Below are 14,961 nucleotides of genomic sequence, written 5' to 3' on the forward strand. Positions count from 1 at the left end.
CCACAAAAGCTATTTGAAAACCTTTTAGTTACTAGTTACTTTGTAGATTTTGATTATTATTACAAAACATACATTAACCACTTCAGCTCTGTATACATTTCGGCTGTTTGAAAATAGCCGATCTACAAGCTCACAATGCGACGCATTGTGAGCTTGTAGATCGGCTATTTTCGAAACATTTTTATACATTTGAAAACTTGAAATGGGACATTCTGCATAATGAATACTTTTACTTTTGGTACTTTTAAGTACATTTTGATGCCAATACTTTTATACTTTTACTCGAGTACATTTTGAATTCCGGACTTTTACTTGTTAACAGGGCATTTCTACATTGCAGTATTGATACTTTTACTTAAGTAAAGCGACCGAGTACTTTTTCCAACATTGGATACCAGCTCTCTAATGCCTCCATACAAAATAAGAACTCTTGATGTGATCAGACAGTGACACCTAGTGGCGCCACAGATGTCCACACCACAGTAGTACACACAGGACTCACAAGCTCAAACCTACTTCTTAACAAAGAAAAAAAGCAATATATTATGGAACTAATATAAAATAACTATTGCATAGCTTGCATGGGTGTAAACTTCCCTTTTTAGAGTCAACATAACATAAATAAAACATGTATTTGGTGTACAGAAACATAAAACAGAATAAGGTTTGTTGAACATGCTTCACATTCTATCTCGCCATTAACCCACTTCATTTGCACATCATTGCTGTCAGGCAGAAACCTTGAACAGAACACAATATTTAAACTTTTTACGATTTTTTTCGTCACACAAGAATGTCGCACAAAAGTAGCGAAAATAGCCGATCTACAAGCTCACAGCGTGTCTCATTGTGACTAATCTTTAGCTTGTAGAGCTGCTATTTTATTTCTTGAAAAGTAACTCTTTTGGAGATACAAGCGACGATATGCTAGTGTCACCAACAGGTGTCTTATTAGAATATCTAACCGTTCACTGTTGAGGATTTACTGTATGCACGTCTAAGCTGTGGAGGGGAATGCAAGATTAACTCATTATTGAAGTGCTATGAAAGCACTACTGTGTATCACCTTGCATCATAACACTTATTTGGAAACTTTAGTTACTTTGCAGGTATAAATTATAATATTATAAAACCTACATTAACCACTTTAGCCCAATCTTATACCTAGGCTATTTGAAAATAGCCGATCTACAAGCTCACAGTTGTGAGCTTGTAGATCGGCTATTTTCAAACATTTTTACTGTTGGTGCTTTGACTACATTTTGATGCCAATACTTTCGTACTTTTACTCAAGTACATTTTGAATTCCGGACTTTTATTTGTAAAAGAGTATTTCTATATTTTACTTTTACTTAAGTAAATAAATAAATGGGGGATGGATGGCTTACATGCAATGTTGAGACAAATTGCTATCATGCCCCCATTTATTTACAATGACATTCCAGACAAAATGGTGGCAGTAAACTGGCTCCAATTGTGCTGACAACAACACCTGCATGCAAACCTTTTGAATGTCCTTAGATGTTTAGTGTTGGTAATCAGTGGGACAGGCTTCTGAACATCCTGACTGATTTTCATATCTGCCGTACAGTACTTGCGGCTCCATTATGAAGAATGAACCGGTCTTCTCTAGTGGTACTTCCTCCAACGGTCTCGCTCTGCAACACATCAAAACACACTTAATTACAAATAGTAAAATGGTGGTAGAAAGTAGATACAAAGAAAAGTCCAATGCGCTTCAGCCAGTTGAAGGTAGAAGGGGTTTGTCTGTGCTCAACAGGGACAACTTGAATCAGAAATAATAATACCCTGGGCACAAGACTATCCAAATAATACTGGAGCACTTGACTGGTCTGCACATATTTATTTTTCAGGGGTGACTGACGTTTCCACTTGCGTCAAACAGTGGTTTCAGCCCGATCAGAGCCCTGTTTACTGCCATTATAAAACTAGTGTGGGCATTCAGAACGCAACGCCCGTTGTACCCAGGCCAGGGTATGATGGCAGTACTATGAAATCATCATTGATCTCCATTATGGTTCCATATATGTATGGGCATAAAAGGGGCACACACAGACAGACAGACAGACACACACACAGACAGACAGACACACACACAAATCTATGATCCGACCAACTTCACACTGGCCACCGCACTCCCTTGGGTCCTCTGCGATATGCGTGTTTGACGTCGATCAAATCGGTTTGCGAGATTTTCTACGGACACACAGACAGACCCTAGATGGCTGGACTCCTACACGCCTTAAACACACACTCTCTCTGTCTCTAATCTACCCACCCACCCACCCATCCCACACACACATACTCACTTATATGTGGGTAACTCCACATGTAGCTGAGAGCACAGTATCCTACTAACAGCATGGCCACGCCGCCCACACCACCTTTCCTCACGTCGATGTACTTCCTGTAATACCACTGCCGGCCTAGAGAGAGAGAGACAGAACAGGATAACAATGAACAGTCTGCTCTGTACAAGTGTTATTTGATGTAAACATGTAGCACTTGGTTCATTACTCAGTGTATATACTGTATGTTTAGTGTGTGATGTACAGTAGGTTTAGTGTGTGATGTAGAGCAGTGTTTATCAACCCTGGCAAACGTCCCAATTTTGGGCCGGGGCTACTGCTGAGGTGTGCCGCGCCGTTTGAAGAAGGTTTGAAAAAATATCATTTTGAGAAAAAAAAAAAAAAAAAAAAACCTTTTTAAACATTTTTTTTTTTTTACAATAATAATAATCAGGCATGCAAACAGCCCGAGGTGAAAAGGGTGACAACATGCTGTTTTTTTTCGGGTCAGGTGTCACACTATTGCCCTATTTGGATTCAAAACGGCTAGTGGAAGCTGAAAAGCTACAAGTTTGCATGTCTGAATAATGCAAAAACAGAAATATTTGTTTGCATTTGCTTTTTTTCTCCCAAATATATTTTCATGATAAAAAAGTGCGTATCGTATCGAAATCGTATCGAAGTTGTGTGCCCAATATCGTATCGTATCGTTTTGTGAAATTAGTGTATCTGCACACCCCTAGTGTGTGTATATAGATAAACCGTATATATATATATAATTATATATATATATATATACCGTATATCTAGGTGTGCCCTGGGATCTTTTGGCTATGCCAGGTGTGCCTTGGCACAAAAAAGGTTGATAAACACTGATGTAGAGTATGCTGAGCTCACCTCCACGGAGCATGTCCACCACCTCAGCAGGGTGGCTGGGGGTCTTGAGGGCCAGCCAGGCGGGGACTTCACTCAGTTTCACCTGGGCAAGACGTCGCTCTGCCAAGACACCTGCAATGCACAGTGGGAATGCATTAGGTATGATAATGAAGGTTTGTATGGATAATAAAGTCATTCAAACATATGCACGCATGCACACGGGTGTTCATTTACTCCACATGAACCCAAATGTCCTTATCCTGGCCATGTCATAATCGGCGAGTTCACATTTGGTGAAAACAGGCGAATATTCTGTGGAAATAGGCAAACATTTGGCAAAAAATTGTCAATCTACAAGCGTTATGAGCTTGTAGATCGCCTATTTTTGCTATTTGATGTAAGACAAAGGGTTTAAGACGTGGTTAAATACAGACCCCCGATTCTGTTCACAATGACGTCTGCTTTCTTGACCCGGAGCAGTGGGTTCACCGTCATCAGAGTCTCTCTGGGTCTGGAGGTCACAGGTCGGGGAGGGAGAGAAGAGGAGGGAGGGGCTCCAGGTGCAGCCCCTCGTTCTGCAAGCTGACTGACAGGGGCTGAGAACGGTTCCACCTTGTTACGGCTCAAGTTTGGCCTTTCTTTCAGTGTGAGCGTAGGGATGATGGGTACAGGAGTCAGTGTGGAGCTGGGTCCATGCTGCCATGAGCCTGAAGATGAAGATGAAGATGTGGACTTGGCAGTAGTACGGCCTTCAGGACTCTGTCTGCTGACCGGCGGAGGCTCCTGAGCTTTAGAGACGGTGTCGGAGAACTGCTGTGACTGAACAACAGGTAAAAACAGTCGGTTAGCGTTCAGGTCATTATAGGGCTACAAATTTAAGTTGACGATTAAGTGTCACTAAAATAATTGCGATTAACGATTTAATTGTGTTTTTGGTGTCGAACATTGGAACATATCAATACAAACTTTATTTCTGTTTGCCTTTTAGGCTTCGGAATCAAACATTGCACAGGGCAGATAGGACAAATCACTTAAATATACAAAGAAATCATTTCATACTTTAAAAAAAGCAGAAATAGCTGATCTACAAGCTCACAACACGTCACAAAGTGACGTGTTGTGAGCTTGTAGATCTACTATTTCTGCTTTTTTTTTAACGTATTTGAAAATGTATGAACATTTTCCAACATGGAAACGATTATGACTTTTATCTCAAATAATTGCGATTAGACGATGATGTAATAATTGAGACAGGCCTACAGTAGGTCATTATTATGACTGACCCCTGGATTGGACTGGACGGCCTCCACGGTGACGGGTCCTTTGGTTCTGGTGTCAGCGGTCAACACTGAAGCTTGGAGCTGCTCCAGGATGCTGCTGGTGGTGTTGGAGCGTCCTAAAGCCGCCTTAACGCCCTGAAGAGTGATTCTGCTCCGTGTGGCGTCCTCCTCATCGTCTCCTGAAGCCCAAAGCAACTTGTTCTCTGGTGTGTTTGGTCCCTTTGGTCCCTCGTCCTCCAGGGAGATGACCTTGACCACGCCACCCACTATCTCTACCTCCCTGTCCTCCACAGAGGTCATACTAGAGGCTTTGGACGGTTTCTCTGGTCGTTGGCTCTTCTTCTTAGAGACGGCTTTAGGTTTGGTGTCTGTGGTGATGAGAGCGAGGTGGGGTGCAGGGTTATTAACTGCTCAAAGAAAGTTCGGAAACTTAACTTCGGTCAATAATATCTCCCCTTTAATAATACCAATTGGTATTGTGTTTTATATCATTTTTATTGTTGATTAGTCACCTTTACAACGAGGTACAGCTTGTAAGGATCGGGCATTCGTGGAATGAGCAACACAGCTAAACGTGCGGGTAGCGCCTCCAAAAAAATTGCCAAAATCAACCAATATGCTTCTGTTGGTAATCACTCTTGTTTTGAGCAACCTGCCAGCACACACCTGCTGAGAAGTGTGTGCCAATAGTCACAGGTGTGTGACTGCCTCACAGGTGAGTGACTGGCACCTGAACATGGGTTCTGCACCTTTCTTGAGTTGGAGTGTCTATGCTCCAAGCAGCAACACTGCCCCCATGGAAAGATGCCACATTTGTCCCTTCAGGATGAGGCCTGTGCAACAGGGCAAGTGAAGCTGGTGTTCCGTTATCCAGAGTCACAGCATTATTTGGTGTCAGCCCTGGTACCATTTGCAAACTTAGGACCAAGTTCTGTGAGACTGGTGAAGTCAACAAGGAAGACAACAACCCAAGACCCCTTGCTTCACTGAGGAACCATAGATTTACAGGCCAGATTTGCACAACGGAACCGAAGACAGATCTCAAAGTTGCAGGGCCCATGCTCAGGTGCCAGTCACACACCTGTGACTGGCACACACCTGCCTGCAAATGGTACCAGGGCTGACATCAAATAATGCGTAAACTGCGTAACGGAACACCAGCTTCACTTGCCCTATTGCACGGGCCTTATCCTGAAGGGACAAATGTGGCATCTTTCCATGGGGGCAATGTTGCTGCTTGGAGCATACACACTCCAACTCAACAAAGGTGCAGAACCCATGTTCAGGTGCCAGTCACTCACCTGTGAGGCAGTCACACACCTGTGACTATTGGCACACACCTCTCAGCAGGTGTGTGCTGGCAGGTTGCTCAAAACAAGAGCGATTACCAACAGAAGCATATTGGGTGATTTTGGCAATTTTTTTGGAGGCGCTACCCACACGTTTAGCTGTGTTGCTCATTCCACGAATGCCCGATCCTTACAAGCTGTACCTCCTTGTAAAGGTGACTAATCAACGATAAAAATGATATAAAACACAATACCAATTGGTATTATTAAAGGGGAGATATAATTGACCGAAGTTAAGTTTCCGAACTTTTTTTGAGCAGTTTAGTTAAATAAAACGAACTGAATAATGAAAACAAGAATTGACAGAAACATTTCAGTTCACTGAAATAAAAACTGAAATGAGGCTCGACAAAAAAACAAAGACACTAACTAACTCAAACTGTATTGTTTTTTTTTTCCATTACAATGAATAACTGAAACGAACATTAAACTAATGTACTAAATGTACATTGGTTACATTTATAATGTAATAAACGTATACGCCTTTTAAAAAAATAGGAGATAAACTAAACTAGAAAATCCACTTTAAAAACGAATCAAAACTAAACAAAACTTAGGCTTAAACTAAGGTATGGTATTCTTAAATCAACTCTTTAGGTGATTGGTTTTCTTCTGTATTCTGTTATGTTTGTATTGTTGTAGGTTTTTTTTATGTGGGAACTACGGAGGGAAATTAGCTTCTAGCTAAGTCTGGCATGTTTACATGAGATCATGATCAGCTGATTCATTTCACTTTCATGTATGGAATGTTCATTCATGTGCATTGTCCCATCGAAAGAAAGAAAGAAAGAAGGAAAGAGAAGGAAAATGTTAGAAAACGAATGAAAAATGCTAATCCATAATAACCTTGTTGTGGTGTAAGCTGTCTCTCTGTGAGCAGGGATGTTGTGGAGATCAGTGTGTTTGACGAGGAGACAGACAGCAGGTCCAGTGAGGTAGATGAGCTTCCTCCCTGTGGTTCTGACAGAACCACAGCGGACCTGGAAGCCTCGATGAGAGCACGCAGACTCTTCTTTTTAGGCTTAGAAAGGGTGGAGCTGGGAGGGAGAGGAGGAGGAGGAGAGGGAGAGGGAGAGGAAGAGGGAGAGATGGAGCTGGAGGAGGACTGGGTAGCCAGCTGCTTCATTTCATCCATCAGCTTCCGTTTCTTCTTCTTTGTTGACACTGAGGATGATGAAGCTGATGATGTAATCTCAGCGTCTGTTGGCTTCATCACGGAGGAAGACGTTGATGGAACTGAAGCTTTGCTCTTCTTCATTCCTGGACTTGTGGATAGGGCTGTCATGACGACACAATTTAAGTTGGCAATGAATTGTCATGCAAATAATTGCAATTAACGATTTAATTGGGTTTTTGGCATTGAACATTGGAACATGTGAATACAAATTAAATGTCTGTTTGCCCTTTAGGGTTTGTAATAGAAAATTGTACAGGTCAGATATGAAAAATATCTTGAAGGGATAGTTCACCCAAACAATTACTTTTTTTCTATTGATTAGTCACCCCTATGGAGACTTGAATACATGGATATATATATATTTTTTTGTCTCATTCCTAAGACAGTAATTTTATGACCGGCAGCGGTTCCGGTCGGAGACACAAATAGTCTCCTTTGTGTCTCCTACTGGAACCGCTGCCTACCGGTCCGCAATTTATTGGTTTAGGAATGAGACAAAAACAAAAGAATATCCATGAATTTAAGTCTCCATGGGGTGACTAATCGATAGGGAAAAAGTTATTGTTTGGGTGAACTATACCTTTAAATATACAAAGAAATCTACTGACATATTTAATCATTTTTATACTTTCACTTCACATTATATTAACCCATTAAGACCTGGAACGCATCTGTGTCACTTTAGATTTCTTTGGCTATTCAAAAATAGCAGATCTACAAGCTCATAGCGCGGCACCGCGCGCTATGAGCTTGTAGATCTGCTATTTTTGAAAAATCTTGAAAATAATGTTTTTTTATATTTTTTTCAAAAAACTGTTAGGATTTAGAAAACATTTTAAAGAATTGCCTCAGGTCTTAATGGGTTAAAAATAGCGGAAATAGCAGATCTACAAGCTTACAACGCATCGCTCAAATAGGCATTATTGTGACAGGCCTACTAGTCCATGACGACAGGGTGAGAGGTGCTTTTCTTACTTGCTGGTGTTTTTTGAGGCGACGCTGCTGTGGTTAATGTGGAAGTTGAAGGTTCCACGCCGTCATGGTCAGAGGGGGGGTGTTTTGGGTGGCGGGTGTGGGTGGGGGGTTCCTTGTTGGCCTTGCAGTGGGGCAGGTGGGCTTTAAGCCTCTTGAAAGGCTTCCCACAGAACGGACAAACCTCTGCGGAACGGAAACGGAAAAAACAAAAGTCAAACTCTCTCTCCCACTCAACAGAAACCTGAATGAGTCATAACATTAATACTAGTGCAGGGGTCTTCAACAGGGGGTTCCGGGACCCCTAGGGGGTCCTCAGAGTTACTACAGGGGGTCCACCAAATCTGTGTGTGATATGATTATTTGTTTTACCTTAACCACTCGAAACCTAGCATCCCTTTTTTATGAGGAGAACTTTAGCCAAAAATAGCCGATCTACAAGCTCACAACGCCTCGCGCTGCGAGGCGTTGTGAGCTTGTAGATTGGCTATTTTTGGCAAAGAGGCTATAGGTGTAGAGGGAAAAAAGCAGACCAAGTAAACAAGAAAAGTTTAATCTAAAACACAATTTTATACAATATGTAGTAGGGGGTCCCTGCTTCATCTCTCTCTCAGCTAGGGGGTCCTTGGCCTGAAAACGTTGAAGAGCCCTGTACTAGTGGTTCTCAAACTTTGTCATTTTAACAAGGACCCCCATAACTATGTGAGCACGCAAACAGGGTCCATTTGGTTCTACTGCTATGCCACCAAAAATGTGGAATGCCCTGCCAACAGACATCAGAAAGTGTGACTCCCTACTCTCCTTCAAAACCACCATAAAAGAACACCTCGTCCTGTCTGCAATCTATAACTGGCCCCTGTATGAAGTCTAAGCTTTAACACCAGAAATGACCCCCCCCCCTTCCCCCCCAACTGCGTACATATTGTTTTTATTGCTACTACTATATAGATGATGTATAGCATAGTATTGCATGTCTTTAAATGTATGTCTCTATGAATTGAATACACAGGACCACAATGGAAACAAGCCCTCAGGGCTTTTTGTGTTATCCTTTTAGCACCATTGTATAATAATACCACTATTTGCAAACTGTTAATAAAGTATTCAATCAATCAATTAGTACACTCTCTCAGTCTGAGTTACAGACATGTAAGGGTCCATGTGGAACCCCCTCAATGAACCCTGACTGATTGATTGATTGATTGAATACTTTATTAGAAGTTTGCAGGAAAAAAAACACATGAAAGTACAGTTCAATACAAGGTCAGCTAATAGGAATTAAAAAAAAACAAGAAAGCCTATGGCTCGTTGCCATGATTAGGGTCCTTTGTACTCAATTCATAGAGACATTAAATGACACTACTATGCAGAACATCATAAAAACTGTTTAAAAAATAAGAAAGAACAAAATATGTACAGTTGGGGGGGGGGGGACTTTTACAGGGGCCAGTTTAGAATCGCAGCCACCTGAAGGTATTCTTTTAGGGCAGTTTTGAAGGAGAGTTTACACTCCTTCACGACTTTCCTGGGGGTCCCTGGCCTGGACACACCACTTTGCATTAAATATACAAATGACAGAAGTTCATATTTCCCCTCTCATCATAAAGCAGTGAGATGTGACCATGATGTGAACACGACCATTATCACTGTCTGATGCAAAAGGACAGCTGAAGGGCAGACAGTGAATGAGTAATAAGTATAATATATGATCATAATGCATATTATATTATATAAGTATTTATAAAGTAGGACATTATTAGTGACACTTATAACTCTTACCTGAGCTCATCTCACGCTGTCTGTGAATCAACCAATCAGATCCAGGACACGATGTTCTATAACTTTGATAACTAAACACTCACTAAGCCGTTAATATTCAACACTATGAACACACATACCGTCCTGTTTGTATTAATGACATCTAAACGTCTAAAGTATCGGATAAATACGGCTGTTTATTATCTTTAAATAAGATAAAAGTGTCTATAATACAATACAACATTCATTCATATAACTTTCATGCTTGTTTGTTATGATCTTCTTTACGTCTGTCGTCAGCACGTTTTACCCAGACCCATAGAGAGAGAGCTACGACACGACAAGGAGTCCTGTCGTAACTACGCGACAAGTAGTTCCAAACATTGGAACTTCTGTATTGAGACACAGAGCGATTCCGCATTCCGTTCTTACGAAGCGAGTCAACATTAGTGTCGTCACTCTCATATTAAATCACGCTGGTTTTTTACCTTCCTTACGTCTGACGTCAGCACGTTTTACCTTCTTTACGTCAAACGTCAGCACGCTTTTTACGTCGACGTTCTTTTGAAAAGGACCCCGGAGCTGACTTTGTAGGTGGCCCCGGAGAATGCCTGAGTGGAAACTATTAAAGTGTCAAAAGAATAAAGTAAAATAAAAAAAAGTAGAATTGTTTATAAAATGTCAACCTGCCATGGAAAACATGACTTAGTTAACCATCTCGGAGGTCATTAAAATCATTTCTAATGTTACTTCTGTTATTCATACTTACCATGTTTTTACTTTAAGGTGGGTGTGGTCCCTGTACTCGGCTGAGGAGGCGTCGTTGAGCCTACTCAGCGGAGAGAGGGGGTCCTAGTGACAAAAAGAGCAGATCTACAAGCTATCAACGCGTCGCACTGCGACGCGTTGATAGCTTGTAGATCTGCTCTTTTTGCACCGCAGTCACTGCTCGAGCTCCCCATGGGGAAACAAGGGGATTTCTTATGACTGTTTAAAGTTCCTCTCGGTTGTACAATTTCACAGAAAATGTGGGGGGAACAAACTTTGATCAACATAAAAAGTACCATGTTGATTCATTAGAAAAGTGTATTTTATTGTTGTGGTTACAGTGACATGAGACTTGACAGTAAAAGAGGAATGAATTTCTGGAGGAAACTTAATTATAAAAGAAATTTTAACCCCAAAAAAAAAGAAAAACAGCTTTAAGGCAAATTAAATCTTCATTGAAAAAAAAAATGAATGAAAAAAGGTATTGATTTGAAAACACGCACACAAGGTAGTACAGCAAATAAAATATGCCATTATTTTTCTCTCTCTACAACCATTTACATACGTAATACGTAAGGAGATAAACTAAGGAAGGATTATTTACATGGCAACAAGATTAACAGTATTTACAATAATAATAGCCCGGGATTGGAAAAAACGCAGAGCCCACACAATTGCTGTCGTGAACAAACAGTCTCGTGAGACAAAAAGGCACAGAGGGGTGATTTGGCTGGAAGAAGAAGTAGTTGTTCTCAGCAAATATAAAAGCTAGGGTTGGGATCCGGAAAACCGGAGGATATCGGAAGAAACCGGATCCAACAAAATTGAGGAACCAGGCATCGGGTTCCATCAAATTTTGGAAGCGTTTCTAGAACCGGTTTTATCACTCTTGTCAGAGTTGGTGTGTTTGTGGACTTGGTGATGTCTGCTGTACGATTACAATACCGCTGGTTCTCAAACGTTTTAATTTCAAGGACCACCATAACTCTTGAGTGTGTACGAATGGAAGTGTACAAAATGGAGTGTACAAAATGGAGTGTACGTGGAGTGTACAAATGGAACCAAGGTTCCATTTGTATACTCTCAGTTACAGTAACAGACCTTTAAGGGTCCATTTGGAAATCCCCTCAAGTAGCCTAGAGCATTGGTTCTCAAAGTGGGGTCCGGGGACCCCCAGGGGTCCTTGGGGGGATACCAGAGGGTCCCCAGCAAACTTTGTCACAATCATTTTAACCCCTTTATCCATATTGTATACTTATTCAAGTATAAAAAAGTATATGTATTCAAAAATAGCAGATATACAAGCTCAATGTACGAGCTAGTAGATCTGCTATTTTTTGAAAAATAAGTCGTGAAAATGTGTGCAAATCTTTATATCTTTTTCCTAAAAGGCGAACATTTTTAACACAACTCTTTCCTTCTGGGGGTCCCTGGCACAACATATTTTCAGGTGGGGGTCCTTGGAACGAAACTACCTCACTTTAAGAACCTGTGAGGTATAGGAACACTCACTTTAAGAACCTGTGAGGTATAGGAACACACATCGAGGCAAATCGTTAAGGAACTGGAATCGTTAAAAGTCCTTTAAGGATCCCAACCCTAATAAAAGCTGGACAACTACATTACAATTACAGAAGCTCAATAAAAAAAAGGTTTCATATCAACCCTGTATGCCTCAAGCAACCTGGATGTTATCTCTGCTTCTAATGTGCAACGAGCGTCAGTGACGGCCCCATTCATGAACACAGAAAAGTCCTAATCTGATCGTATTAAACCACGATAAACTCACTGATATTGCGTCTGTAACGGAAAGCTCTGGTTTTCATCCTCTTTGTCTGTGTCAAAAAGACTCAAGACTATGAAAAACTCCCTGCAGCCATGATTTCTCTGTATTCCGAGTTTGGAAGCAAGTTCCAAGTTTCATAACAAAAGGTGGACTAACCCATTCCGGGAACGCATCAACAAATGTCTCCTGAATCCTAACAGTTTTCGGAAAACCGTACGTTGCTATAATAGCAGTTATTCTCAAACGTTTTCATGTCAAGAACCCCCAAAATGATATGGTCGCAGACCCCCGATCTCAAAATGTTTTGTTCCAGGAACCTCCAAGAAGCATAGATTTGAGTTACAATTTGAGTTAAAATATATAATATATTCAAAGATTTGCACAAATCTTCATGATTTTTCAGAAATAGCAGATCTACAAGCTCATAGCGCGGCACCGAGTGCCGCGCTATGAGCTTGTATATCTGCTATTTTTTGAATAGCCAGAGTATAAAACAATGGCTATAGCTAAAAATCAATCATGACACAGATGCGTTCCCGGCTTGAATGGGTTAACAAACAAAAAACAGACTTCTCACAGACAAAGAGGAAATAGCCCAAGCCTTCCGTACACAACTGCAATATTGCCGAGTTTATCGTGGTTTTTAATACAATCAGATTAGGACTTTTCTGTTTTCATGAATGGGGCTGTCAATGACGCTCGTTACAACCTTTTGAGTGATTTTAAATGACCATCAGCATCATATTGGTTGCAGTATATTCTGGGATCTCTTCTCATCGTTCAGTTCAAATCTACAAGTAGAGCAACTCTCTATACATCTATTAACAAAGACATTCACCATTCAGGCCCTTTGTAAAGGTTAACTAATGCCTATTTTATTACGCCGGAGTACCATGGTGTCTTGCTTGCCTAAAAATAACAGATCTACAAGCTAACAAAGCGTCGCATTGCGACGTCCTTTGTTAGCATGCATGCAGATCGGTGTCGTTTTTTTTGTGCCAAAAAGGAACAGATCTACAACATAAAATGACTCGTCTTTTAGTTCTACTGGATCTATTCTCCACTAGTCCCTCACTAAGATCTTCATCTAGTTTTTATTTGTTGACGAAAATGTCATTATAATGAAGTCATCATAGCTTAGTTTTTATTTAGTTTTCGTCAGTGAAAAAAGGTAGTCGACGAACATCTTTCATCCTGGTTTTAGTCAACGAAATCAACACTGGCCGTTAGCTTGTAGATCTTTTCTGTTTGACAAAACAGCACCATCGCGCTGCGGCGTAAAAACTGAGCTTAGAAGTGGAGGGACATGAGATGTACTGTAGGAGGAGCTAGGCGGGGGGCGGAGCTAAGGTGTTGAGGGTTCAAACGCCAGGGGGACTCGGCAACTGTACTGGGTTGGGTGGGTGAGGTGGTTGTGGGTGGGTGGGTGGGGCGTGGGGGGGGGGGGGGGGCTGGCCTGGCTGAGCCTCGTCCACCCAGATTAGGATTAGATTATTTGGGGGAAGTTCAACAACAATGACATCACCTCTAACAGTGGTTTCCATTCAAAACCCTGAGAAAACAGTGGAGCGCCTGTTCACTAGTATCACTACTACTCGCTAATAGCTGGCACACCTGCCTAACGGGGCCCAGTGTGTGTGTGTGTGTGTGTGTGTGTACACGTCCGTCATGTTGCACTCTCCTACCCGTCCAAACAGTGACATAGGTAGAACTCTTAACTAAGCAACACACATACAAACAAGCACTTCGGATTGGCTGATTGAAAAGGCAACTTTTTTTCTTTTTGTAAATCACACACACGTGCGTGTATATGTGATACACCAAGACATGGAGAGACACACAGGCACTGGAACACACACACACACACACACACACACACACACACACACAAGCGCGCGCACAACCACACCGAGAACACACACACAGACACACACACACAGAAGAACAGTTTAAACAGTGATCGGGTCAGTCTCCGTTAAGACATTAATGTAGAAAGGCATTGTGGTTTTCATCCTCGGTTCTCACAATCAGTCAGTCAGTCAGTCGGTCCTGCATCTCTGGTGGGGTGAGTGGGTGGGGGGGGGAACAGGGTCCCCGGGGGGTCCCCGGTCACCAACATCAGTCCTCCTTTTTACCCAACCACCAGTCTCGCTCCCCAACCCCCATCCATCATCCATCACACCACCTCCTATTAGTCTCAGAGGCTCATCCATCATCTCTTCATCAGAAGGGACTAAAAAACTAATAACATAAAAGCAACGACAGAAGAAGATGAAGACGAACGAACGAACGAACGCTGGTCATTCCACCTGTGTGACTCTCTCTCTCTCTCCTGCTGAGGCTGGTGTCTCCTATGGTAGGGGCCGGGGGAGGGGGGGGGGGGGCGAGCGAGGCTGCTCTCTCTCACCTCCAACTCCTCCGTCATAAGGCCGCTTCATACTTCGTCGAGCGGCCCGAGAATAGCCGACCCTACGAGCGAGCTTGTAGGGCCTGCATAAGACTCTGTGCACAGCAGCCATATACGTAAGAAAGTAAGCAAGAAAGGTGTTGCCAATGATACTAATGAAGGCTCTGTTCCATTCTGGTCAGGGTGCTGATTATTGTGCACGTTGGCTCACTAGAAACACTCCGTTTTGGTTCCCAAAGGACCCCTTTATGGTGGGTGACGTGTAACTCTGAGAGTGTA

The 14,961-nt window shown here is 42.0% G+C and overlaps 1 protein-coding gene across 1 annotated transcript; it reads right to left on the minus strand.

Annotated features, from left to right (window-relative positions):
* Positions 1-1,349: 1,349 nt before the first annotated feature.
* Positions 1,350-14,713, minus strand: LOC308105195 (uncharacterized protein; the record flags this gene model as incomplete). Its single annotated transcript, XM_080455830.1, has 8 exons — positions 1,350-1,658; positions 2,331-2,447; positions 3,207-3,317; positions 3,620-4,004; positions 4,469-4,833; positions 6,661-7,092; positions 7,967-8,149; positions 14,683-14,713. The coding sequence occupies 8 exons, from the start codon at positions 14,711-14,713 to the stop codon at positions 1,630-1,632; spliced, it is 1,653 nt and encodes a 550-aa protein (XP_080311956.1). The 3' UTR covers positions 1,350-1,629.
* Positions 14,714-14,961: the final 248 nt, after the last annotated feature.

This window comes from Gymnoscopelus braueri (genome assembly GCF_963280865.1).
Source record: "Gymnoscopelus braueri genome assembly, chromosome: 17".
NCBI lineage: Eukaryota > Metazoa > Chordata > Actinopteri > Myctophiformes > Myctophidae > Gymnoscopelus > Gymnoscopelus braueri.